This window comes from Aegilops tauschii, chromosome 3, assembly GCF_002575655.3.
Source record: "Aegilops tauschii subsp. strangulata cultivar AL8/78 chromosome 3, Aet v6.0, whole genome shotgun sequence".
Classification (NCBI taxonomy): Eukaryota; Viridiplantae; Streptophyta; class Magnoliopsida; order Poales; family Poaceae; genus Aegilops; species Aegilops tauschii.
Window position 1 is genome coordinate 555666311 of NC_053037.3, and position 25789 is coordinate 555692099.

Genomic DNA, 25789 nt, shown 5'->3' on the forward strand with positions numbered 1-25789 from the left:
ACAAGCGCAGTACATATTCATTGTTTATAGCATACTATTGTCTCGTAATTGTAGTTAATGCTCCCGCGTCAGCTTGTGATAGTAAAATCGTACATGTATGCCCACACCATGACACATCGACTAATCTACGCCTAACCGTCCGGATTGTTTTTTTAGTTGCGCTCGGTAACCGATGCTACCTTCTACACGTAAATTCTAGAAGCGCGTGCTTAAAGCTATTTTAAATATATATTCTGCAGCACCACTAAGAGTATACAAAACTTTTCAAACCATGCCGCTTACCCAAAGGAGAGATGAGCATAGATGGAGATAGAGCACCGTTCAAACTTTTCAAACTCCGACTGCTCTTGTTTTCCGAAATAAAATAAAATTAATGAAGAAAACGACCAATGCTGCAACTATTATCGTTCCAGAAAATGTTTTTTGTTCTCTTCCTTGGCTGCGCGGATTGTCTGACTAGATTCCAGCGAGACCAGCTGTAATCGTCGTTTTGTAGCGTGCAGTGGGCTCGTAATTGCAGTTAATGCTCTCGCGTCAGCTTGTGACAGTAAAATCACACATGTATGCCCGTTTATTTACACACAAAGGAGGGCATGCTAGTTGCTAGATGGAGAGGAGAGTAGGAGCACCGTTCAAATTTCAAAATTTCAAAGCACCCACGGAAGCAGCCGCGCTTTCCACAGGAGTCAAATAGGGGTGACGCAAAACGGGAATGGAAACCAGCGTGGCCTATGATGGGCCTATAGGCTGGCAGGAGGCACGAAGAAGGAAAAAAAAGGGTCTCACGGGCTCGCACTGGCCCGTTGGGGCTCCCCGCACTGGCGCGCGCCGATTTGACTGCCTTCCGAAATAAAATAAAGCCGGCTGCCCCCACCCCCATCGGACGGCAGCGCGGAGCGCGCGGCGAATCCTGGGCCGTCCGATGCCCGGCGCGGTGCGCCCGCCCGAATTTCAAATCCGCCCCGCCCGTGCGACGCCCCGCGTGCCACACGCTTTGATGGGTGGCAGCGGCGGGTGATTTGGTCGTACCTTCGGGGGCAATACGGTAATCCCGCCTCGGAAAAGGCGAAGCGGCAGCTGGCCCTCGCTATTTTGCTTGCTCTGTGTCCCCTGTTTCCTGCCCCCCTCCCCCATCGCCTTCCCCTTCCTCTCCCTCTTCCGTTTCCGCCGCCTCTCCACCTCCTCCGCCTCCGCGTCGCTCCTCCGCGCCGGTAGAGGTGAGTTTCGCTCGGTCTACTCCGTTCAGCCGTCTCGTGCTCGTGCTGCCGCGCCGGTCGGTGTGGTTTGGTGGCTTCGTCATGTAGAGCGGGGGTTTTTGGCGTCGAATTTGGGGGGTTTTTTGCTTGTGGTTTTCTCGGCGATTTCCTGCCGATTGTTCGTCTCCGGACGTCGTCGCTTCGTCCGTGGGTGTTATCGGGGTGGTAGGATGGAAGCTGATGGTACCGTTCATTTTTGGGGGTTTTGGCCATCATATTTGGGGGGTTTGTGTGGGGGGTTTTCCGGTCGATTTCCTGCCGATTATCCATCTCCGGTCGCTGTTTCTTCGTCCGGGGCTGTGATTAGGGTGGGAATTTGCAATCTGGTGCTTCCGGTCAACACGGCGAGGGTTTTGGTGGGGTTTTTGTGTGCGAATTTCTGCTCTGTTTTTGGGAGCAGAGTATCTGACTATACTCTGTATTTTTTGCTGCAGTGTTTGCGGAGCTCCCGCTGATGGAGGCGATGGATTCGGTCGCCGTGATGGAGGTGACCCCGGTCCCGGACCCGCTCTTCGTCGGCGCCACTCCCCTGATCCCGGCGCCACCGGAGTCGGAGCTCGTTCTGCGGCGCAGCGCCCGCTGCCTCGGCAGGCCACGCGTCCCAGTCTACGCGGAGCCGCAGGAGCCCAAGCAGTCGACCGGCCGCCGGGGCCGCCCTAAGAAGAAGAGGGATGAGGAGAACCAGGACCCGGCTCCGCAGGTCGCGGCCAAGGTGCCCCGGAAGACCGCCAAGGTCGAGCCAAAGGAGAGGAAGCCGATGCCGGTGGTTGGGCCGGAACCGGTTCCTGCTGATTTCACCGGAGCTGCCGCGGAGGACGACGCCCTGGGCACCGGGAAGAGTGCCAAGCTGCGGGTCAAGGAAACCTTGCGTGCCTTCAACAGCCACTATCTCCACCTTGTCCAGGTAGCCTCGTCTGTCTGAACTCTGAATGTTCAGGTTCTTTTCAGTTTACTGTATGTTTTGTCTGACTCTGACTCTCTGCTTATCTGTGTGCAGGAAGAGCAGAAAAGAGCACAGGCTGTCATACAGGAGATTGCAGCCAAAGGAGCTGCCAAAAATAAGGTGTGGATTCTCGTGCAGTTCAAATTATGTTTCTACATGTGTCATGCCGCCTGTCTCTTAGTGCTGTAACTCCTGTTCATTGTGGTGAATGGTCAGATTTGTAAGTTCTTCTGTATTCCTTGTAAATGTAGGATGGCAAGAAAGGCGGCGAAGGTGAGGCCAAAGAAAAGCGCCCATCAAAGCGGCCTGATTTGAAAGCAATTACAAAGGTGTTCTGTTCTCTGCTTTTATTTTCATTGGTGCAAACCTACTTGAGTTCTTTATTTAGGCTGACCTTGCCATAATTGTTGAAATCTTAGATGCAAGAGAACAACTCTTTTCTTTATACGGAGAAGGTGTTAGGGCCAATACCAGGTCAGTCTGTCCTTCTAGTTCTATACCAGGAAGAAAATTTGTAATTTGAGTTATTGTGAACATGATTTCAGTTTTTAGTATCCACCATATTTGATATTACGTTATCACCCTCTGGATGTATGATGCCCTGATATCCTCCTTCTCAGGGATTGACGTCGGGGATCAGTTTTATTCTCGTGCGGAGATGGTTGTCTTGGGAATTCACAGCCATTGGCTGAACGGAATTGACTATATGGGTATGAAATACCAAGAAAAGGTAACATCAATAAACATTTCCATAGCAACTGTCATACCGATCATCTTTTCCTCTTTTATCCCTTTAATGGTTGACGACAACTTGGTTAGTCCCAATAGTTTTTCTGTCCTACCACATATGATTATTGCCAATGTGGAGGAGTGAAAAGGATCAGAGAGAAAATAGCTGTCTCTTGATTTGGAGTCTGACTCTTGTATTAGTTAAATGTTGAAACTGCAAATTCAAAGCTTAGTGCCTTTGTGCGCTGCTGTCTCCTTGTATTGACTCTTCATGTATACAAAACTTAAGTAACAAACCGCTGTACAAGTTGTGTTTAGTGTTGACTCTACATTATCTAGAGAGTATAACAGTCGTCAGCCGACTACTTTTCACGTGCCATTGTGTGACTGCAGGTTGTGACCCACTCATAGCAGCACTGTTCATGAAAGTGTTTTTAAGTGACGCTTAAGCGCTGAGCGATGGCAAAACGTTTTGCTTTGGCCCTAAGTGGTAGATTGAGCGTTTTTTTAAATTGACCAGAATTTGGCTGTTTTTAAACAACTTTTGCTTGGCTGCTTGCGCAATAATGGCAATTTGCTATTTGTCTTAATATTAGGGTCTAATTGAACTGAACTGCATTTTAATTGGTAATTTGCTTGCTGTGTGAACCTCATGTGTATTTGCTATGGTGTGAACTGAATTTTAGATGCTATTTAAGTTACTTGTGTGCTATGTTTCCTATTTTCCTGTGCATATTATTCAAAAACAGTCAAATTCTGGCATTTTGAAAACGCTTAGTGCAGCTTAAGCGCTCTTAAGCGTTTTTAGGGTTAGGGTTTAGGATTAGTGCTTCCGCTTCGCTTTGCTTATTAGAAAATGAGGATGCACCCCCGGCCTCTGCATCTGGACGATGCATACGGCCATTTTATTAATTATTAAGCACAAAAGACCTTACTAAGTAGTACATCAGTAAGCCTGAAGCCACCATCTAGGCAACATCTGTTGCTACTCCTACCCCCTTGATGTAGTGGTGCCGAATGTCCGAGCCTAATACCAAACAGACATCGCACTAAATCCTAACATCTAATGCCGGATGCCCCATCCTAGCCACATACCGGGACTGGGTCACACACCGGTCCGGCGCACTCACCGAGGCTGCCGCCGCCTTCTTCCACCGATCCATCTCCAGAGCAGGTACTGACGCACAGACCTTGCCAGGCCTGCCGTCGACGCCACCATGGTGCCAGACAGCTCGACCACCCTGCGCTCGTCCATCCAGCCGCATCCGTCGTCGATATGCAGTTGCATCATGCCGCCAGCACTCGTCATCAATGACACGGTAGATACAACGCCGCACCACCGGGCAACCTCCACACCATCGCCACTGCTGGAGCTACTCGGAGCCCACCATCCACAACATCTCTCCCCCGAACAGCAGTTCCTCCCAAGACGGCGCCTCCATGGAGGATACGACGCGCAGGACGCCGCCGCCGCCCAATCCAGACTGAATTTTGGACTTTCATCCGGGAGGGGTTTGGGGGTGGATAGTGGGGACCTTGGCTTCGCCTCCAGGAAGGGTACCGGCGTCAAGTGACGTCGCCGATGCCGGACCTTGGATTCGGCCGGTCCCCATTCTATGCCACCAAACCTCCGTGTACTCCGGATCCGGCAAGCCACGATCCGAAACCCGCGAAGATGAAAGAGCCATGGGGCTCAACCCACCAGAAAGAAGGATCGAGAAGAACTCCTTGTAGATCTCCAGACGCCGAATCCAACGATCCGACGTGGCCTGCGACGATCATCACCACCCCGCGGCGGCCGACGGAGTCCGAAGAAAGGATCCAGATGGATCCGATCTGGATCCGGCGGCACCTGCGAGCACCGGGCAGGCCAACGCAGCCACCACCTCACGACATGCAGGTCGCCACCGCCGCGCCACGCACGACGCCGATGGGAGACCCGCCCGCCGCGCCGCCGGACCCCACGTTCGCCCGGTGTTCCTTTGGATCCCGCTGTCCCGTGCCAGCCAAGACGGAGAGGATGGGGAGAAGCCCCGCCGCCGCCCAGCCGTCCAGGCTTCGCCCGGCGGCGCTATGGACGGCGGCGAGGAGGGGAGAGGAGGAGGAGACTTGAGGGGCGGCGGCTAGGGTTTTCCCCCGGGTCGCCCGCGGGGGCAACGCGAGGGGCGAGGGGCGAGACCAAAGCCTCTGGAAAGTCCTCAGTATGCGGAGGTCCTGGTGCAGTCAAATTCGCTTTGCTTATGCTTTCTCATTTTTTTAAAATTGTATAGCAGTAAGCTATATAACATTTCCACTTTAGATCTCCTAACCGTCGAATTGATTTGCTGGGTGCAATTGTAATCCCTACCTAAATTCTACTCTAGTTACCTCCTATTTCATCTCCAAGTTGATAAGCAACCATAATTTGATTCATGCTAGAGTAGAATTTGTCCAGATCATCTTCATATGTTTTGTTGGTATTTTTAGTTAGCTAACACTTTTGACATTTATGCAGAAGGAGTACGAGAACTTCACTTTCCCCATGGCAACTTGCATCGTCATGTCAGGGATATATGAAGATGATCTGGACAAGGCTGATGAAATTATTTATACTGGTCAGGGAGGAAATGATTTACTTGGCAACCATCGCCAAATTGGTTCTCAACAACTGAACCGTGGAAATTTGGCATTGAAGGTTAGTTTTAATGGTTCTTATCTGTTACATGTCATTAAAGTAAATCTCATTAAAGAAATCTAATGTTGTTTGTAATAGTTTCTCAATTTGTTTGTCAGTGATAACTTAGTCCATCTTCTAACTTGAATCTTCTTATATGTTAGAGTTTTGGTTGCCATACAATCTTGGAAGCTATTTATCTTTATTTCACTGGAATCATGCCTAGCAATTTGCAATTTGCTGATTTTCTCACGCATCAATAGCAATAGCAATTTTTTGATATATTGTATGTTCATTTCTTGTCATGTCGCAGAATAGCAAGGATAATGGCAATCTGATACGAGTTATTAGAGGTCACGTGGCCAAGAATAGCTACACCGGCAAAATCTACACATATGATGGCTTGTACAAGGTCTTATCCTTCACTTATCCCACATCGGTCACATTTAGACAATGTCACGTCAACAATATGTATCTTTCACTGTTACTATTGTATGTATATGTTAGTAGAAAATTATGAATTGTTTCATTGATACTAGTTTTGGCCTTTATCAATATGACCATTTTTGTATATTAAATTAAATTATAAAAGTTGACTGCGTACTTTCTAGAAACTCTTGTATTTATGAACGGAGGTAGTTTCATTTAAATGAATTAATTTTGTTTGATTACTTCCTTTACCACACTAGTTGTTACTTGTTATTGATGAATGCTGGGTAACTCTCTCTGCCCTTTGGCACTCAACCACAAGCAGGATAAGAAATAGCCAAATCCTTACCCGGAAATATAGTTGTTCATGAAACAACAAGATATGGTTCTGCTGGCATCTGCTAGTTCTGTACTTCTGTTATCTTCCTTTGGCTAATATTATTCCCCTCTGTTTTCAATCTGTAGGTTGTAGATGACTGGGTGCAGAAGGGAGTACAAGGACATGTGGTATACAAGTATAAATTGAAGAGGCTTGAGGGTCAGCCGTCGTTGACAACCACTGAGGTATATATGCGTGAAACCTGAACTTAATTCCCACTGTACGTTGTGGTGGTGCTACAGAATTTCTTCTGCAACCGTGTACTATCTGATATACAGATACAAATTACATTATGATTTGAGGGCATAAAATTTGCTCAAGTTTAGCCTACAGTAAGTTACATGACTGATGCTGGTGTAAGAATGCGCAATCGATGCTTGTTTTGGCGCTATAGATGGGTCTGAATAGAACAAAAAATCTGTCACAAGGCAGATTTATCTCCAGTATGCTCACTGCAGGTTGGAGTAATCTAAAGATGATTGGTCTCTGTTTTTTATATCTTGATGCTGGATATATTTAACACCTTAACACACATTTATCTGTATTTTGTTCTTTGCCTTACTTTTTCCACATAAAATGTTTATTTCTGCAGGTGCGATTCACTCGTGCGGAAGCTCCAAGAAAGATTTCTGAATTACCTGGGTACATGATAGCTTTCCCGTTTTACCTTTCGTGATTTAATATGTTTATGATGGAGTTTTGATTTTTCAATCGAGGAATCTCAAACTGCTGAACTATTAATGTTTGTTCCCCACCCTGCTACCTATCCTAATAGGAATCATGTGCTGCCTTTTATTTGATAGGTTGGTTTGTGATGACATCTCTGGAGGACAGGAGAACATTCCAATTCCTGCTACTAATGTGGTCGATGACCCACCTGTTCCTCCATCTGGTATTACTAATTCATGATTTACGTTTTTTGTGTGCTTAAGTTTCAGCAGACAGCATATAACACCCAACAAGTAAAAACAACAATAAACAAACAAAGACTCCTAGTCCCAAACTAGTTGGGGTAGGCTAGAGTTGAAATCCATAAGATCTCAAAACCTAGTCATGGTTCTGGGACATGGATGGCTAACTTCCACGCACCCCTGCCCATGGCTAGTTCGTTGGTGATACCAGTCCTTAAGGTTTCTCTTTACAGACTCCTCCCATGTCACGTTTGGTCTACCCTGACCTCTCATTATCATCACGCTTTATCCTTCTGCTATGCATTTGTGCTTCTGTAGGCCTGCGTTGTATATGCCCAAACCATCTCAGATGATGTTGGACATGCTTCTCTTCAATTGGAAACTAGTTCAAATCAAACTCAAAAGCAACTAGGCAATCCAACTTCCATTGCAGCAGCTTCCCTGGAACTAGTTACCCCAACTCTATCACATATATAATAATTCCGGACCCGATCCTTTGTTGTTTGGCCACCTATCCACCTTAGCATGTGCATCTCTAGTATACTAGAAGCTTCGTGCCACTTCATCCACCCGACTTTGATTCGACGACTCACATCTTCATTGATATCACCATCTTTTTGTTGCAGCAACATCAACAAAACGTCTGTTGATGCAGCACTCTCAGGTTAAGATTTATTTAAATTCAAGACCAGATATTTCTCCATGCATGTTCTAGTATCTCTCAGCAACAACTCAACCTGGCAATGGGGCCAGACCCATGCCCAACTACACTATCGGGTCAATCATCAACCCATGACCCTATCAATGGGTCTAGAAAGGGACCCATTCCCGAACCCACCGGGTAACCCGACCCAGTTGGGCACCCATCGGGTATGGCAGCACAGGCCATTTAAATATCTTTTTATGTTTATCAATTTTGCTTGCCCAAAATTTCAAGGAAGGTGGGGTCCTTTCAACCCAATTTTTTATAACAAAGCTTTTATATGCCATATGCCACAACCAGTAACTAGTAGTCAGCCTCCTGCTAGCTTTATAGTGATACAGATGCTTTCAATCTTCCTGGCTGCTCGAGGTGGTACTAAACTACCTGCAGTTGTGAGGCAGTAGTGTCGTGCGGCTGGTATCTGCATGGGCCGATCTCAACGAATTTTGGACCCGTAATGCTTCAGACCTGTGTGAATGATAAAAGGAGCAAAGCCTTCTCATGTGTCAGATTGTTGGTTGAATGACGAATTTTGGTCTGAGTTCGTCTTGGACTCCTTGTTTACTGCATGTGCACTGTGGCCTGTGTACCAGTCGATAGTAATAATATAGTACTCCCTCTGTCCCAAAATAAGTGTCTCATGCTTAGTATTAACTTTAGTATGGTTAAGCACTTAGGCTGCACGTTGTGGGCTGACCAATGATTACTCTATTTTGCTGGGAAAGCTGGCAGCTAGTTCTGAACTGCATAGCGCAGTCTACTGGATGCTATTTTAGAGAAAAATGTCTATATAAAGTGACCTTTTCAAATAGCAATTGGCAAGTAAAACAAATAAATATGATTATTAATATTAATCGGGTGACCCATGGGCGCAAACTTACGCCCACACCCTAGGCAAGACCCATGGGTGAAGATGGCAACCCATACCCTACCCATTCAGGTCGGGTGGCCATGGGCGGCCAAGCCCATGGGTCGGATTGCCGGGTTCAGCAACAGCCAAGGTTTTGGTTACCGGTCGAAATTTCAAGATTTCCCATGGTTACCGCGTATTTCCGTACCCCTCGGTAAATCGCCATACCGAGCAAAAAATACCAGTTTTTTGAAATTATTGAATTTAAACACTCGATTTATAGTAAAGTACGTAGGATCTAATTAATACCATGAGAGTTGGTTCTGGCATGTTGGTAGCATCCTAGTTCCTGTTTTGAGAGGTCTCTGGTTCGAATATTCGTTCATTCACTTATTTGAATTCAAAATTCAACTATAAAATTTGCTCGAAATATTCTCGGTATTTCTCGGTAACCGTGGTAACCACATTTATCCGTCCCCCTCGGTAAAATTGCCTCATTCGGTAACCAAAACCTTGGCAACAGCTGTAATTAATAGTCATCAGTTTTTATCATATACAGATTTCTTATGTCAGATTTCTTTTAAGTGTTCTTCTATCAGCTTAACTACCATGTTCTTTCTATTTTGTTTGTCTCCATGTCCTCTTTTTGTCTTCAAAATATGCAGTACTCTTTAGTGGCTAAGCTGTTGTCTGCTTTTGGATCCCTTACCTTTGGCAATGCTGTAGGTTTTGTGTACTCCAAATCACTAAAAATCTCAAAAGGCATAAAGATTCCATCTGATTGTGCTGGCTGTGACTGTGAAGGCGATTGTGCTAATAACAAAAATTGTTCATGCGCTCAACTTAACGGCTCAGATTTGCCGTATGTATCATTTAAGAATATTGGCAGGTAAAGTGTAATGGTCCAAATTCCTTAGTTAAGCACGACCATCTCTTGCTTTGTGAGCTAATGGTTTTTCTTTAGGTTGGTGGAGCCCAAAGCAGTTGTATTCGAGTGTGGTGCTAACTGCAGCTGCAATCGAAACTGTGTCAATAGAACATCTCAACAAGGGCTGCAACATCGCCTAGAGGTTTGTATGCTCTTCCTCTAATTTTTTAATGTTTCCAGTTTTCACTTTTCTACCTTGCTAGGAACTTTCACATGTGCTAATCTGATAATTGTGCAATATTATAATATAGATGTAAGTGTAGTTGATAATGATGGCTTTGGTATATTTTGTGTATTTGTATTTGTGGTAGTAAAATTCCATAGATAAATCACATGTTATATACGTGGGCTCAACTTAAATAGTTTATTTTAACCAAACATCACTCATTCTCTATCCATTCTTCAGTTTTCGTCCCTATAGGTTTATGTACGCCACTGCCATTGTTTATCCTGCGTATTCCCTACTTTCATTCAAGGAAGACACTACACATTTTAGTGATTCCAAATTTTGATATTAGCCTGCCCAATGCCTGGAAGCAACCGTATCTGTTAATTTAACTGCTGTCCTATCTCTTGTTATGTTTGCTATTTTCATTCAAGGAAGACTCTACACATTTTAGTGATTCCAAAATTTGATATTAGCATGCCCAATGCCTGGAAGCAACCGTATCTGTTAATTTAACTGCTGTCCTATCTCTTGTTACGTTTCCTATCTTTTATATGCTGCAGTTGCTCAACAAACTGAACCCCAATGTAGGTGTTCAAGACGGCTTCCAAAGGATGGGGCGTTAGGACCTGGGACACGATCCTCCCGGGGGCTCCAATCTGTGAGTATGTTGGGGTGTTGAAGAGGACTGAGGAAGTGGATGGTTTGCTACATAACAACTACATATTTGACATTGATTGTCTTCAAACTATGAAGGGTTTAGATGGACGGGAGGTACTAATTGCTTCACTTCAAGCTTTCATTTTGCTTACATTACATCATTTGTCTCATTGCTTGGTTTTTTAGCTTGTTTCTGAAAAATAGAGGGTTTTAAATTATTTGTTTCTGCTCTTGCACAGAAAAGGGCAGGGTCTGATATGAATATGCCATCACTTCACGCTGAGAATGATTCCGAGGCACCACCGGCACCGGAGTACTGCATAGATGCTGGCTCTATTGGAAGTTTCGCAAGGTTCATAAACCACAGCTGTAACCCTAACCTCTTCGTCCAGTGTGTCCTAACCAATCACCACGACGTCAAGCTAGCCAAGGTGATGCTTTTTGCTGCTGACACGATACTTCCACTTCAGGTGAGATGATTTCTGTTGTGTCTCTGTAATTTCTGCAGTTACTACCCCATAACTTCTCCTTGAGTTCTAATAACTGTTATGTGCTTTACAGGAGCTCTGCTACGACTACGGCTATGTCCTGAACAGCGTCGTTTCTCCGGATGGTAAAATTGTCAAGCTGCCATGCTGCTGTGGTGCCCCAGACTGCCGCAAGCGACTCTACTAGCGGAGCTCTTCTGTTCTGGATTTTGGAGGAAGCAGAAGTATATGTAGTATTGGGAGCATGAATGCGGCCATGCCTGCTGTGTATATGACAAGCAGGACATACTATGGTTATTAGCGAAAGAAGCGCGTTCTCATTTTGTGTAGAATAGATGACATGCTGGACATGCTAATTATATTTAGCAAACGAAGTTTGTCTAGGTGGTGACATGCTGGTCATTATGGCATGATATTTTGTGAACAACTGATCCATATAAGTGATGGAAGGATTAACCGGTCTATTGACATTTTTATGTGTTCCTCGCATCATGCTTCTGAAATCCCTCTTCATATTTCAGCATATTACACATAATTTGGTGTGAGTGGCTGAGTGCTGTGTTCTGCTGTCAAAATTATGACAGAAGACGAGATCTAGGGGCTGTTCGGCAATCCACTGCTCCCTGAAATTCAAGGATCTGCAGAGCACCTGTTCCCCCGGTCCCTACTTTTTACCTTCAGCTCCGCCAACCCCGGGAGCAGAGCGTGGAGTCGGAGGGATGCCGAACAGGCCTCTAATTTGTCACCATAATTTTTCATTCTGTCTGTCTCATTGCTTGAGAAATGCCAGCCTTTGCTCTCTGTGGCTGTGGATGCCAATTGATGCTGCTGCCATACTGCTGTCGAACAAATTAATCCTCGCCAAATTCATATATCAGCATTGATTTATATCTCCTCTTGGGTACAGGTAATGTTTGTGGTGGCATATTTGTTGCTTTACAAGTTTAATTTCCTGCTGATTTTGGCCTTTGCTGCCAGCAGTGGTATGGCAGTAAATCTATTAACTTTTTTTTGGATAAGTGCAATGAGATATAGATGGCACTAGCTGTGCAGGGTTAAGTTCTTGCCAATTTCTGCCATGCCGATTTTAATGGCCAAGGAAACAGCAGTGCATAAATCTCAGCCTGGCGAGGCCTCTCGATCTCGACGCGTGCCCATCCTCTCCTCCTGATCGAGACCGGGCAAGAAATGATGTCTGCCAACGGCGACTCTCCGGCCGGCGCTGCCGTGACGACGCCGAGGTCGCGGCTGCCGCGGTGGACGCGGCATGAGACTTTGGTGCTGATCCAGGCGAAGCGCGTCACGGAGCAGCGGGCCGCGCAGCCGGTGCGGCTCAAGTGGGCGGTGGTGTCGGCCTACTGCCGGCGGCACGGCGTGGAGCGCGGGCCCATGCAGTGCCGCAAGCGCTGGGGCAACCTCTCGTGGGACCTCAAGAAGATCGTCGCCTGGGAGAAGAAGCACGCCGCCGCCGCCGCCACGGGCGACGCGGACTCGGCGGCGCCGGAGCGCGAGTCGTTCTGGGACATGCGCGGGGAGCAGCGGCGCGCCAGGCAGCTGCCGTCGTCGTTCGACCGGGAGGTCTACGACGCTATCGTCGGCGCCGCCAACCAGCTGAAGCCGGACTCCGCCGAGGAGATGGAGCTCGCCGACGACGCCGACGAGCACCCGCCGTCGCCGATGATGGTCATGCCCATCCAAGGTAAGCGCCGCCACACCCATACATTCGGACGCACGTACTCGCTACTTTGCCACTTGCCACGTACTCATACGTGTCGCACGTTTTTTTGCGGCTGCGCAGCGAGAATGTACGTGCCGCCGGCCTCCTCCCAGTCCCAGCACGAGTGCTCCGATCCGGCGACGGAGAGCGCCAAGAAGCCGGCGTCGGACAAGAACTCCACGTCGCAGCAGGACAGCGAGGCCACGTTCGGCGCTGGAGTCGGGGCGGAGGACACGGACACGGCGACGGCGACGCCAACGGCAGCGGCGGGGACGACGAGCATGGGGAGGCAGATGTCGGAGGCGCTGGAGAGGGGCAACCGTTTGCTGGCGGAGCAGCTGGAGGCGCAGAGGGCGAACTGGGACGCGGACAGGGAGCACCGGAGGGCGCTCCTCGCCGCCGTCAACAAGCTCGCCGACGCCGCCGCCAGGATCGCCGAGAGGCTCTGACGTCTCGACCGGATGAATTCTCGTCGTCTCGCCGATCGATAGCAGAGATAGGAGATGAAGCCGATTCAGAATTTCAGATACTACTAAGTTAGATCAAAATTAAGAATGATACTTTCCGTATGACTATCAAATCTATCATAGATAATGTTGAGTATTCTTCTCTAGTTGTTCCTGATGTGAATTGTGAATTGGCCTGATATGATGATGGAATAATGTTTGTTGTCTAGATCAAGGCCCCGTTCGGTGTCCATCCGCTCCACTGCTCCGCTCCGGGAGCGGACAGGGCTGCAGTGAAAAGTCTTGAAGCGGGCGAAACGATGCTCCGCAGATCCGCGGATTTCAAGGAGCCGGCGCATTGCTGAACGGGGCCTAATTCCTTGTAGGATGTACAACTAGGAATACGTCCAGGTAATCGCTCAAGCTGGATCAGTTAACTAGTGTTATTTTTTGAGGAGAAACATATTGTTAGATAAAATGAGAAATGGACAAATAAATTTTCTCTATTTGTGTTGGGAGGAAACTTTTTTTCATGACTTGTGACGAGAGCACGGAGATCTTATAATTGGCGCATTCTGCGTCGGTCTCGCGCCCACACACAAGCAAATATGCGCAGGCCCCTAAGGCGCGCGAGCGATTGCTCGCCCAGGTTGCACCTGGTTGACTGATCAACCGTTGACTTTTGCAAAACAAAACATAAAAGAACAAAAAATCCAAAAGAAATAGCAAAAGTTTGAAATAAAGTTCGTGAATTAAAAAAAATCATGGGTTTAAAAAATACTCACTCCGTTCCAAAATAAGTGTCTCAACTTTGTACTAGCTTTAGTGTAAAGTTGTACTAAGGTTGAGACACTTATTTCGGGACGGAGGGAGTAGTTTGCAAATAAAAAACCATGAATTTGAAAAAATTCACGGATTTTGAAAACAAATCATGGATTTGAAAAAAGTTTGCAGATTTCGACAAAAAAGTTTGAGGATTTGGAAAAAAGTTCATGGATTTTTTTTTAAAATAATTAAGAATGCTGCTTTCCCCACGGGTGAATGGTGAATTAGAATTTCGGATACTAAGCCGATTCGGAACTTCAGGTACTAAGTTAGATCAAAATTAACAATGCTGCTTTCCCTATGACCATCAAATCTATCACAGATAATTTTGGCGTGCCAAATTAGAGTTTGCGACTCGACTATGGGTGAATGGTGAATTGGCCGGATTCAGTTGATCTTCATCCGTGATATGGTGATAGAATAATGTTTGTTGTCTTGATTCCTTGCACGATGTCTGACAACTAGGAACTTGGTTCAGGGGAACGATCAAGATAGATCACTTACTTGATATATATTGTTAAACTTATTTTTAGGAGAAACATATTGTTAGATAAGATGAGAAATAGGCAAATCATTTTTCTTTTTTTGCGGTGAGATATACAAGAGTATGGGTCTAAACTAACATATACTCCTACATGATACACAAGAGTAACAGTCCTAATACTCCCTCAAACTCAAGAAGAACATGAAACGACATTGTGCTCTAGTTTGAGGCATGATGAAGAAATCTGCCAACTGAATCTCTTATGGAACATATTGGAGACAAGGGTGGCACTTCCGAACCGCAGGTGGACAAGGGTGGCAGTTCTGGATATGTTGTGTCGCCTGTCGCCCGCCGCCGCAGTGCTTTCGTCGGAGTTGGACCTTCCTGCTCCGCGTGCAGCATCGCGCGGGCAGCTCACTCCGCGCCGCCCTTCCGTCGACCTTTCCCCCTCCGGCCGCTGCTCTGGCAAGGCATCAATGGGTTTTAATGGCCGCTCCACCGGCGCCAAGGACACCCACGCTTGAATTGGAGGCGCGCGCTGCCCGCCGCAAGACGCAACGGGCAAGGGAGGAGGCGGGCACGTCGGAGGCGGTCGTACAGTACTCTCGTCGCCTTAGAGGTCCGCAAAGCTGCATATCAGCGATGGTGATCCGTTATTTTTCTCGTTGGTGGCTGCTGTAGTGGTGTCGGAGATAGATGACGGGCGTTGGTGTCAAACTCAGAGATGTTCTGCTATCATTTCAGTTTTGTTATGTCAGTCTTTACATGACTTGTACTTTAATTTTTATGATATAAATGAGACATGTTTTACCACGCAAAAAAAGAGAGAATGTAAATCCAGAAAGCCAGTTGGTTTCCATGATACCCCAATTGCTTCTCGTTGAAATTGAGCCTCTGCATCGACAGAGAATGTGGTCACGTGTCTCATCCACGCGCATCTGTTTCTAATTTATTATAAAAAATGCCTAAAATCCGACGTCAGATTCTTTAACCATTGCAAATCGAACATTTTCAGATGGCAAATTTGCAATTTGTACAGCTTTTCATCAGGCAACACACATTCTCTATCCAACGGACCAAGATGAAGTTTCCATGTTTCCACTGAATGTATGGTTTTCACAAGATATGTACTCAATGCTAAAAATCTAACTTCAGATTTTTGAGCATAGCAAATCGAACATTCTCAGATGGCAAATTACGAGTAGCGGCAAATCCTGGTAAAAACTAAACATGCCAGAATTTACCGTCAGGCTCGACACGTAATTTACCCTAAAAAAACGTTCAATGGGCCATGTTTAAAATCCTTTATTTTTTGAAGGAAATGCAATACGTTTCCATTTTATTAAACTGTTTTGCTAAAACTCATCTAGATGAGATTTAATTTGGTCTCATTCACCTTTTATAGTATTGGATGTGATGCTATAAGATATGTGTGCTAACATGGGGTTGTATCCGATCTTGTTTTCCACGTGAATGAGATCAAATTACGTCTCATCTAGATGAGTTCTAGGTACTCCCTTTATTAAAACACCGTGAAACGCAACTGCGCAGTGTCACATTAATGGACGGACATGACCAAGAAACGGGAAGCAAATGATCATCTAGGCGAACTTGGCGAGCTCGACGGCGAAAGCGGCGGCATGAGGCTCCTCGACGCAGCGGAGGACCACCCGGACGCCTCCACGCCTGGGCGGTGGCGGCCTGACGTAGTGGAGCTGCACGATGAAGTTGTTGTGGTCGTTGAGCGGGGACACGTATCCGGGCGCGCCGAAGCCGTAGTCCACCTCGTCGAAGCCGAGACGGCTCCAGTCCGACAACGTCACCGTGCTGTAGTCCAGCGGCGGCACGTCGTACTGCTCGACGCCGCGCATCCAGCCCGCGAACCGAGCGGGGACCGCCTCCTTCGCCTCCCGTACCGCGCCGACCACCTCCGCCAGCGCCGCCTCCCGGACGGCCTTGCCCGTCCTAGCGACGCACGCCAGGAATACGCAGTTGCCGTAGTATCCCTCCACCGTCGGTATCGGCAGCACGCCGCGGAGAAGGCGACGGGTGCTGACAGCGAAGGCCACCCGGACCTCGGCGTCGTCGTCTGGGAGCGCCGACGCCAGCGCCAGCGTGCGGCACTTGAACACGATGGCCGTCACCGCGTCGAAGGTGGAGCAAACCTCCCCCGTCGATGCCGCGGAAGCTTGCTTGAACTCGTCCTTGACGCGCGCGATACTCTCCGCCGAGATGTCGGCCACCTGGGTCACGAGCCTGAACTCCGTGACCTGCCCCGGCAGCGGGCTCGGGGCGTCTGGGATCGTGTCGCGGTCCCATACCGGAGCTACCGACGGTGCCTTGAGCCCCCGCGCTAGCTCCCCGACCGCCGTCAGAAACTGCGCCGCCCCCTGCCCGTCGAACACCGCGTGCCTGAAGATGATCCCGACGGCGAAGCCACCGCAGGTGAACCTCGTCGCCTGGACCATGAAGATGAGGCCGTCGAGCTTCTCGCCGGGGGGAGGGCGCGGGAGGAGGAGCTGCTGTGGGATGGGAAGCGGGCAGCACTCGAGGCCGTCCACGTCGGCGAGCACGCAGCTCGCGGCGGCCTCCACGAACCAGATGCCCTCGCCGGTGCAATCCACCGCGAGGCCGCTTGGGGCGATTCGTCCGGCCACTGGGTAGTACGGTACAAGCGCCCTCGCGAATCCATCACGCATTGCGGCCACGGCCGCGGCGGCGCCCAGGTCTCTGCGGGCGGCGGAGAGCGAGGGAGGGGAAAACACCTGGATAAGGCACACGAAGCCGGAGCCGGCGACGGTCTTGTCGATGGAGGAGAGCGAGAGTGTGCCGCGGGGAGTGGGCCCCGCCGGCGGGATGAGCGCCGGCGGCGATTTGGTAACAGTGAGCGTGCTACTGCTGGTCATATCGAACCGAGCAAATGAGCCAATGGGGCAAAGCGTCGTCGTTGGCGGCGGCGGGAACTGGGAAGGCAATTGGAGATGTTCACCTCGCGGTGTAGTATTATGCTACTCTGCATCTTTGAATTTCCAGAAGATTAACTCGCTGGCGGCGACTTGTCACGTCGACGTGTGGCTGTATAATCCCGTCGATATCACATCTTTGTACTCCCTGCGTTGTGGAGTATTTTCAGAAGACTAACATGATTTGGCCTACTCCCTGCGTTCAAACATCCCCGCAGCAGCCTTCCCGCTGCCGTGCCGCGCCCGCTCAACAGCCGGGCGTCGATGGCGTCGAGCACCGGGTCGTCGCGCGTCGCTGCGCACCATGCGGCCCATGTCCCCGAGCGTAAGCGCGTGCGGGTGCTGCCGCGGCGGCACGTCCCACTCCCACTGGATGTGGTGGAGATCGGATCGTGGTTGGCCACGGTGGGCACGACACCAACCTCGGCGCGTTGCAGAGCACCGTCTGGAAGTAGCCCTCCGGCGACGACACCAAGTTGGCGTAGTACATGAGCAGCGTACACCTCACCACGTACTCGGCCAAGTCCCGCGTCAGCGACCCCGTGTGCAGCTTGAACGCCGTCGGCAGCTCCCGCCGGGTGGACGCGTAGAAGAGAAGATGTCCTAGCCTCGGGTCCACGATCATGCCACAATCACTCGCCGCGGGCCGTCAGTTCCAGCTCATATATAAATATCGATCGCCGGGGGTGGGGAAGAAGGAAGAGTGCTCACTCCTTCCAGCCGAGGCGGCTGGTGTGCTCGATGAAGTTGGCATTGCGCGGAAGCGTCGAGAATACGTGCATGACATCTGTGTCGCCGCAGTTGGTTAGTCAGCCAGCGGATTCGATTATGGACAGACAGATATATCGTGTCAAGCTAAGAGCATCTTCAGCCGTTCGGCTCCCATGAGCTTGAAATAGTGTCGTCTGGGATGAACCGGCAATAATTTTGGCGTGGGGCCGATTGGGTTCCAGCCATCGCCCCTAGGTCGTTCCCAGACGCCGTTTATTAAAACATAAAATCGGTCAAACATGACACAATTTCATCTAAACTAGGCGATTTCATTGATATTTGTACAAAAATTTAAAAATACAAACTAAAAACGCCAACTACGCCCAGCCACTGCCGCCAACCGCCTTCTACATGTCGAGGAGCCTATAGAACCGGGTGTAGTCGCCGCCGTCGTCCCTGCTGCACCCCTGACTAGCGTAGCCTATGCGCGGGGGTTGGACTGATGAAAATATGCTCCAGAGGCAATAATAAATTGGTTATTATTATATTTCGTAAATCATGATAAAAATTTATTATTCATGCTAGAATTGTATTGATCGAAAACTTAAATACATGTGTGAATACATAAACAAATACCGTGTCCCTAGTAAACCTCACCTAGACTAGCTCGTTGATCAAAGATGGTTAAGGTTTTCTAACCATAGACATGTGTTGTCATTTGGATCATATCATTAGGAGAATGATGTGATGCACAAGACCCATCCATTAGCTTAGCATAATGATCGTTCAGTTTATTGCTATTGCTTTCTTCAAGTCAAATACATATTCCTTCGACTATGAGATTGTGCAACTCCCGGATACCGGAGGAGTACCTTGTGTTCTATCAAACGTCACAACGTAACTCAGTGATCATAAAGATGCTCTACAGGTATCTTTAAAGGTGTTTGTTAAGTTGGCATAGATCAAGGTTAAGATTTGTCACTCCGAGTATTGAAGAGGTATTTCTGGGCCCTCTCGGTAATACATATCATAAGAAGCCTTGTAAGCAAAGTGACTAATGAGTTAGTTGCAGGATGATGTATAACGGAACGAGTAAAGAGACTTGCCGATAACGAGATTGAAGTAGGTATGAAGATACTGACGATCAAATCTCGGGCTAGTAACAACCGATGGACAAAGGGAATTACGTATATTGTCATAACGGTTCGACCGATAAAGATCTTCGTAAAATATGTAGGAGCCAATATGGGCATCCAGGTTCCGCTATTGGTTATTGACCGGAGAGGTGTCTCAGTCATGTCTACATAGTTCTCAAACCCGTAGGGTCCGCACGCTTAGCGTTTGTTGACAATATAGTGTTATATGAGTTATATGATTTGGTGATCGAATGTTGTTCGGAGTCCCGGATAAGATCACGGACATGACGAGGAGTCTAGAAATGGTCGAGAGGTAAAGATTGATATATAGGACGATGGTATTTAGACACCGGAAGTGTTTCAGGTGATACCAGGTACTTGTCGGCTCACCGGAATGAGTTCCGGGCAACCCCGGCAAAGTAATGGGCTTAATGGGCCAAGTGAGGGAACACACCAGCCCACAAGGGGCTGATGCGCCTCCTATAGGTGGCCGTCCCTAGGGAGAGAAGGAAAGAGGGGACTAGGTCCCCCCTTCCTTCCCTCTCCCCCTCTTTCCTTCCCCCTTGGGGAATACATGGCGGGGGGGGGGGGGGGGGGGGCTCAGGGCAATGCAGGAGCCGTAGTGGCCGGCGGCCAGCCCTAGGGCGCGCCCTGGCTCCCTCCCCTCCCCCACCTATATATATGGGGAGGGGGCGCCACACAAGGACACAACATTGTCTTAGCCGTGTGGGGCGCCCCCGTCCACCGTTTACTCCCTTAGTGATATTTTCGTAGTGCTTAGGCGAAGCCCTGCGGACATTGCATCACCATCACCGTCACCACGCCGCCGTGCTGCCGGAACTCATATACTACCTCGCCATCTTGCTGGATCAAGAAGGCGGAGGACGTCACCGAGCTGAACGTGTGCAGAACGCGGAGGTGTCGTGCGTTCGGTACTTGATCGGTTGGAGTGCGAAAAAGTTTGACATCATCAACCGCGTTGTTAAACGCTTCCGCTTACGGTCTACGAGGGTACGTAGACACACTCCCCCCTCGTTGCTATGCATCTCTATGGATAGATCATTGCGTGAGCGTAGAATTTTTTTTGTTTTCCATGCAACGTTTCCCAACAGTGGCATCCGAGCCAGGTCTATGCGTAGATGATATGCACGAGTAGAACACAAAGAGTTGTGGGCGGTGATAGTCATACTGCTTAACACCAATGTCTTATTTTGATTCAACGGTATTGTGGGATGAAGCGGCCCGGACCAACCTTAACATGTCCACGCACATGAGACTGGTTCCATCGACTAACATGCAACTAGTTTTGCATAAAGGTGGCTGGCGGGTGTCTGTTTCTTCTACTTTAGTTGAATCGAATTTGACTCTGGCCGGTCGTTGAAGAAGGTTAAAACAGCAAACTTGATGAATCACCGTTGTGGTTTTATGCGTAGGTAACAATAGTTCTTGCTAGAAGCCCGGCAGTCACGTAAAACTTGCAACAACAAAGTAGTGGACGTCTAACTTGTTTTTGCAGGGCATGTTGTGATGTGATATGGTTAAGATATGATGTGATATATGTTGATGTATGAAATGATCATGTTTTGTAATATCGACAACCGGCAAGACTCTTAGGGTTGTATCTTTATTGTATGAAGTGCAAGCGCCATGTAATTACTTTACTTTATAACTATGCGTTAACGATAGTTGTAGAAGCAATAGTTGGCGTGACGACCTCGACACAACGATGCTACGATGGAGATCATGACGATGCTTTGGAGATGGATATCAAAAGCACAAGATGATGATGGCCATATCATGTCACATATTTTGATTGCATGTGATGTTATCCTTTATGCATCTTATTTTGCTTAGAACAACGGTAGCATTATAAGATGATCCCTTCACTTAATTTCAAGATATAAGTGTTCTCCCTGAGTATGCACCGTTGCTACAGTTCATCGTTTCGAGACACCACGTGATGATCGGGTGTGATAGCTAGACTCTACGTTCACATACAACGGGTGTAAGACAGTTTTGCAAAATACTTGGGTTAAACTTGACAAGCCTAGCATGTACAGACATGGTCTCGGAACACTGAAGACCGAAAGGTCGAACATGAGTCATATAGTAGATATGATCAACATAGAGATGTTCACCATTGATGACTACCCCATCCCACGTGATGATCGGACATGGGTTAGTTGATTTGAATCATGTATCACTTAGATAAACTTGAGGGATGTTTATTTAAGTGGGAGTTCATTAGTAATTTGATTAGTTGAACTTAATTTATCATGAACTTAGTCTTGATAGTTTTGATATCTATGTTGTAGATCAATGCTAGCTATATAGCTCCTATATATTTTTGATATGTCTCTAGAGAAATCTAAGTTGAAAGATGATAGTAGCAATGATGCGGACTGAGTCCGTGATCTGAGGATTGTCCTCATTGCTCCACAGAAGAATTATGTCCTTGATGCACTGCTAGGTGACAAACCTGTTGCAGGAGCAGATGCAGATGTTATGAACATTTTGCAAGCTCGATATGATGACTACTTGATAGTTTAGTGCGCCATGCTTTACGGCTTAGAACCGGGACTTCAAAAACGTTTTGAACGCCATGTAGCATATAAGATGTTCCAAGAGCTAAAAAATGGTATTTCAGATTCATGCCCGTGTCAAGAGGTGTGAGACCTCTGACAAGTACTTTGCCTACAAGATGGAGGAGAATAGCTCAGCCAGTCAGCATGTACTCAAAATGTTTGGGTACTACAATCGCTTGAATCAAGTGGGAGTTAATCTTCCAGATAGGATAGTGATTGACAGAGTTCTATACTCACTATCACCAAGCTATTAGAACTCCGTGATGAACTATAATATGCAAGGGATGACAAAAACAATTCCCAAGCTCTTCGCGATGCTGAAATCGGCGAAGGTAGAAATCAAGAAAGAGCATCAAGTGTTGATGGTTAACAAGATCACTAGTTTCAAGAAAAAGGGCAAGGGAAAAAAAGAGAATTTCAAGAAGAATGGCAAGCAAGTTGCCGCTCCCGTGAAGAAACCCAAAGCTGGAGCCAAGCGTGAAACTGAGTGCTTCTACTGCGAAGGAAATGGTCACTGGAAGTGGAACTGCCCCAAATACTTGGCGGATAAGAAGGATGGCAAAGTGAACAAAGGTATATTTGATATACATGTTATTGATGTGTATTTTACTAGTGTTCGTAGTAACCCCCAGGTATTTGATACCAGTTCAGTTGCTAAGATTAGTAACTCGAAAGAGGAGTTGCAGAGACTAGTTAAAAGCGAGGTGATGATGTGTGTTGGAAATGATTCCAAGGTTGATATGATCACCATCGCACACTCCCTCTACCTTCGCGATTAGTGTTGAACCTAAATAAATGTTATTTGGTGTTTGCATTGAGCATGAATATGATTAAATCATGTTTATTGCAATACATTTATTCATTTAAGTCAGAGAATAATTGTTGTTCTGTTTACATGAATAAAACCTTCTATGGTCATACACCCAATGTGAATGGTTTGTTGAATATCGATCGTAGTGATACACATATTCATAATATTGATGCCAAAAGATGCAAAGTTGATAATGATAGTGTAACATACTTGTGGCACTGCCGTTTAGGTCATATTGGTGTAAATCGCATGAAGAAACTACATGCAGATGGACTTTTGGAATCACTTGATTACGAATCATTTGATACTTGCGAACCATGCCTCATGGGCAAGATTACTAAAACTCCGTTCTCCGGAACAATGGAGCGAGCAAATGACTTATTGGAAATAATACATACCGATGTACGCGGTCCGATGAGTGTTGAAGCACGCGGCGGGTATCGTTATTTTCTGACCTTCACAGATGATTTGAGTAGGTATGGGTGTATCTACTTGATGAAACACAAGTCTAAAATATTTGAAAAGTTCAAAGAATTTCAGAGTGAAGTGGAGAATCATCGTAACAAGAAAATAAAGTTTCTACTATCTGATCGCAGAGGCGAATATTTGAGTTACGAGTTTGGCCTGCATTTAAAACAATGTGGAATTGTTTCACAACTCACACCACCTGGAACACCACAGTGTAATGGTGTATCCGAACGTCCTAACCATACTTTATTGGATATGGTGCGTTCTATGATGTCTCTTACCGATTTACCACTATCGTTTTGGGGTTATGCATTAGAGACAGCTGCATTCACGTTAAATAGGGCACCATCTAAATCCGTTGAGACGACACCGTATGAACTATGGTTTGGCAAGAAACCTAAGCTGTCGTTTCTTAAAGTTTGGGGTTGCGACACTTATGTCAAAAGGCTTCAACCTGATAAGCTCGAACCCAAATCAGAGAAGTGCGTCTTCATAGGATACCCTAAGGAAACAATTGGGTATACCTTCTACCACAGATCCGAAGGCAAGATCTTTGTTGTCAAGAATGGAACATTTCTAGGGAAGGAGTTTCTCTCAAAAGAAGTGAGTGGGAGGAAAGTAGAACTTGATGAGGTAATTGTACCTTCTCTCAATTTGGAAAGTAGCACATCAGAGAAATCCGTTCCCATGATGCCTACACCAACTAGAGAGGAAGCTAATGATGATGACCATGAAACTTCAGATCAAGTTACCACTGGATCTCATAGGTCGAACAGAGCACGTTCCGCACCAGAGTGGTACAATAATCCTGTCCTGGAAGTCATGTTACTAGACCATGACGAACCTACGAACTATGAAGTGTTGGGGAACGTAGCATGCAATTTCAAAAAATTTCCTACGATCACGCAAGATCTATCTAGGAGATGCATAGCAACGAGAGGGGAGAGTGTGTCTACGTACCCTCGCAGAACGAAAGCGGAAGCGTTAGTTTAACGCGGTTGATGTAGTCGAACGTCTTCACGATCCAACCGATCTTTGTACCGAACATACGGCACCTCCGAGTTCAGCACACGTTCATCTCGATGACGTCCCTTGAACTCTTGATCCAGCAGAGGGTCGAGGGAGAGTTTCGTCAGCACGACGGCGTGGTGACGGTTATGGTGATGTGATCTGCGCAGGGCTTCGCCTAAGCACTACGACGCTATGACCGGAGGAGTAAACTGTGGAGGGGGGCACCGCACACGGCTAAGAGAACAATCGATGTGCCTAGGGGTACCCCCTGCCCCTGTATATAAAGGTGGGGAGGAGGAGGCGGCCGGCCAGGAGGGGGCACACCAAGGGGGGAGTCCTACTAGGATTCCCATTCCTAGTAGGATTCAGCCCCCCCCTCTTTTCCTTTCTTCACCGGAGGGAAAACGAAGGAGAGGGAGAGGGAGAGGGAAAGGGGGGCGCCGCCCCCTCCCCTAGTCCAATTCGGACTGCCATGGGGGGGGGGGGCGGCCACCCCTTGCGGCCCTCCTCTCTCTCCTCTAAGGCCCATGTAGGCCCATTAATTCCCCCGGGGGGTTCCGGTAACCCCTTGGTACTCTGGTAAAATACCCGAACCACTCGAAACCATTCCGATGTCCGAATACTACCTTCCAATATATGAATCTTTACCGCTCGACCATTTCGAGACTCCTTGTCATGTCCGTGATCTAATCCGGGACTCCGAACAAACTTCGGTCACTAAAACACATAACTCTTAATACAAATTGTCATCGAGCGTTAAGCGTGCGGACCCTACGGGTTCGAGAACTATGTAGACATGACCGAGACACATCTCCGGTCAATAACCAATAGCAGAACCTCGATACTCATATTGGTTCCTACATATTCTATGAAGATCTTTATCGGTCAAACCGCAATAACAACATACGTTATTCCCTTTGTCATCGGTATGTTACTTGCCCGAGATTCGATCGTCGGTATCATCATACCTAGTTTAATCTCGTTACCGGCAAGTCTCTTTACTCGTTCCGTAGTGCATCATCCCGTAACTAACTCATTAGTCACATTGCTTGCAAGGCTTATAGTGATGTGCATTACCGAGAGGGCCTAGAGATACCTCTCCGATACTCGGAGTGACAAATCCTAATCTTGATCAATGCCAACCCAACAAGCACCGTCGGAGACACCTGTAGACCATCTTTATAATCACCCAGTTACGTTGTGACGTTTGATAGCACACAAGGTGTTCCTCCGGTGTTTGGGAGTTGCATAATCTCATAGTTAGAGGAATATGTATAAGTCATGAAGAAAGGAATAGCAATACAACTTAACGATCATTATGCTAAGCTAACGGATGGGTCTTGTCCATCACATCATTCTCTAATGATGTGATCCCGTTCATCAAGTGACAACACATGTCTATGGTCAGGAAACTTAACCATCTTTGATTAACGAGCTAGTCAAGTAGAGGCATACTAGGGACACTCTGTTTTGTCTATGTATTCACACATGTACTAAGTTTTCGGTTAATACAATTCTAGCATGAATAATAAACATT

General features: G+C 47.4%; 3 protein-coding genes across 3 annotated transcripts; 2 read left to right on the forward strand and 1 right to left on the reverse strand.

The window, feature by feature from the left end:
• The first annotated feature begins 1083 nt into the window (after positions 1–1083).
• LOC109769961 (histone-lysine N-methyltransferase, H3 lysine-9 specific SUVH4) lies at positions 1084–11571 on the forward strand. Its single transcript, XM_020328668.3, has 16 exons — positions 1084–1217; positions 1691–2160; positions 2254–2319; positions 2451–2528; positions 2619–2673; positions 2820–2929; positions 5423–5602; positions 5895–5993; positions 6476–6574; positions 6982–7031; positions 7193–7281; positions 9580–9742; positions 9818–9923; positions 10539–10721; positions 10847–11077; positions 11169–11571. The coding sequence occupies exons 2-16, from the start codon at positions 1711–1713 to the stop codon at positions 11280–11282; spliced, it is 2073 nt and encodes a 690-aa protein (XP_020184257.1). The 5' UTR covers positions 1084–1217; positions 1691–1710; the 3' UTR covers positions 11283–11571.
• A 453-nt stretch (positions 11572–12024) lies between these two features.
• LOC109769990 (trihelix transcription factor ASR3-like) lies at positions 12025–13338 on the forward strand. Its single transcript, XM_020328696.4, has 2 exons — positions 12025–12794; positions 12894–13338. Exons 1-2 carry the CDS (start codon positions 12284–12286, stop codon positions 13259–13261), a joined length of 879 nt encoding a protein of 292 aa, XP_020184285.1. The 5' UTR covers positions 12025–12283; the 3' UTR covers positions 13262–13338.
• Positions 13339–16056: 2718 nt separating this feature from the next.
• On the reverse strand, positions 16057–17626 carry LOC109769989 (acyl transferase 4). Its single transcript, XM_020328695.4, has one exon. It carries the CDS (start codon positions 17471–17473, stop codon positions 16169–16171), a length of 1305 nt encoding a protein of 434 aa, XP_020184284.1. The 5' UTR covers positions 17474–17626; the 3' UTR covers positions 16057–16168.
• Positions 17627–25789: the final 8163 nt, after the last annotated feature.

What these genes read in the sequence shown, in the direction of transcription:
- LOC109769961 (XM_020328668.3), top strand. Translation starts at nt 1,711, where the DNA reads ATGGAGGCGATGGATTCGGTCGCCGTGATGGAGGTGACCCCGGTCCCG. An exon ending in CCCACCTGTTCCTCCATCTG is followed by an intron (nt 7,282 to 9,579) that starts GTATTACTAATT and finishes GCAATGCTGTAG; the next exon opens with GTTTTGTGTACTCCAAATCA. An exon ending in TCATTTAAGAATATTGGCAG is followed by an intron (nt 9,743 to 9,817) that starts GTAAAGTGTAAT and finishes GTTTTTCTTTAG; the next exon opens with GTTGGTGGAGCCCAAAGCAG.
- LOC109769990 (XM_020328696.4), top strand. Translation starts at nt 12,284, where the DNA reads ATGATGTCTGCCAACGGCGACTCTCCGGCCGGCGCTGCCGTGACGACG. An exon ending in GATGGTCATGCCCATCCAAG is followed by an intron (nt 12,795 to 12,893) that starts GTAAGCGCCGCC and finishes GCGGCTGCGCAG; the next exon opens with CGAGAATGTACGTGCCGCCG.
- LOC109769989 (XM_020328695.4), bottom strand. Translation starts at nt 17,473, where the DNA reads ATGACCAGCAGTAGCACGCTCACTGTTACCAAATCGCCGCCGGCGCTC.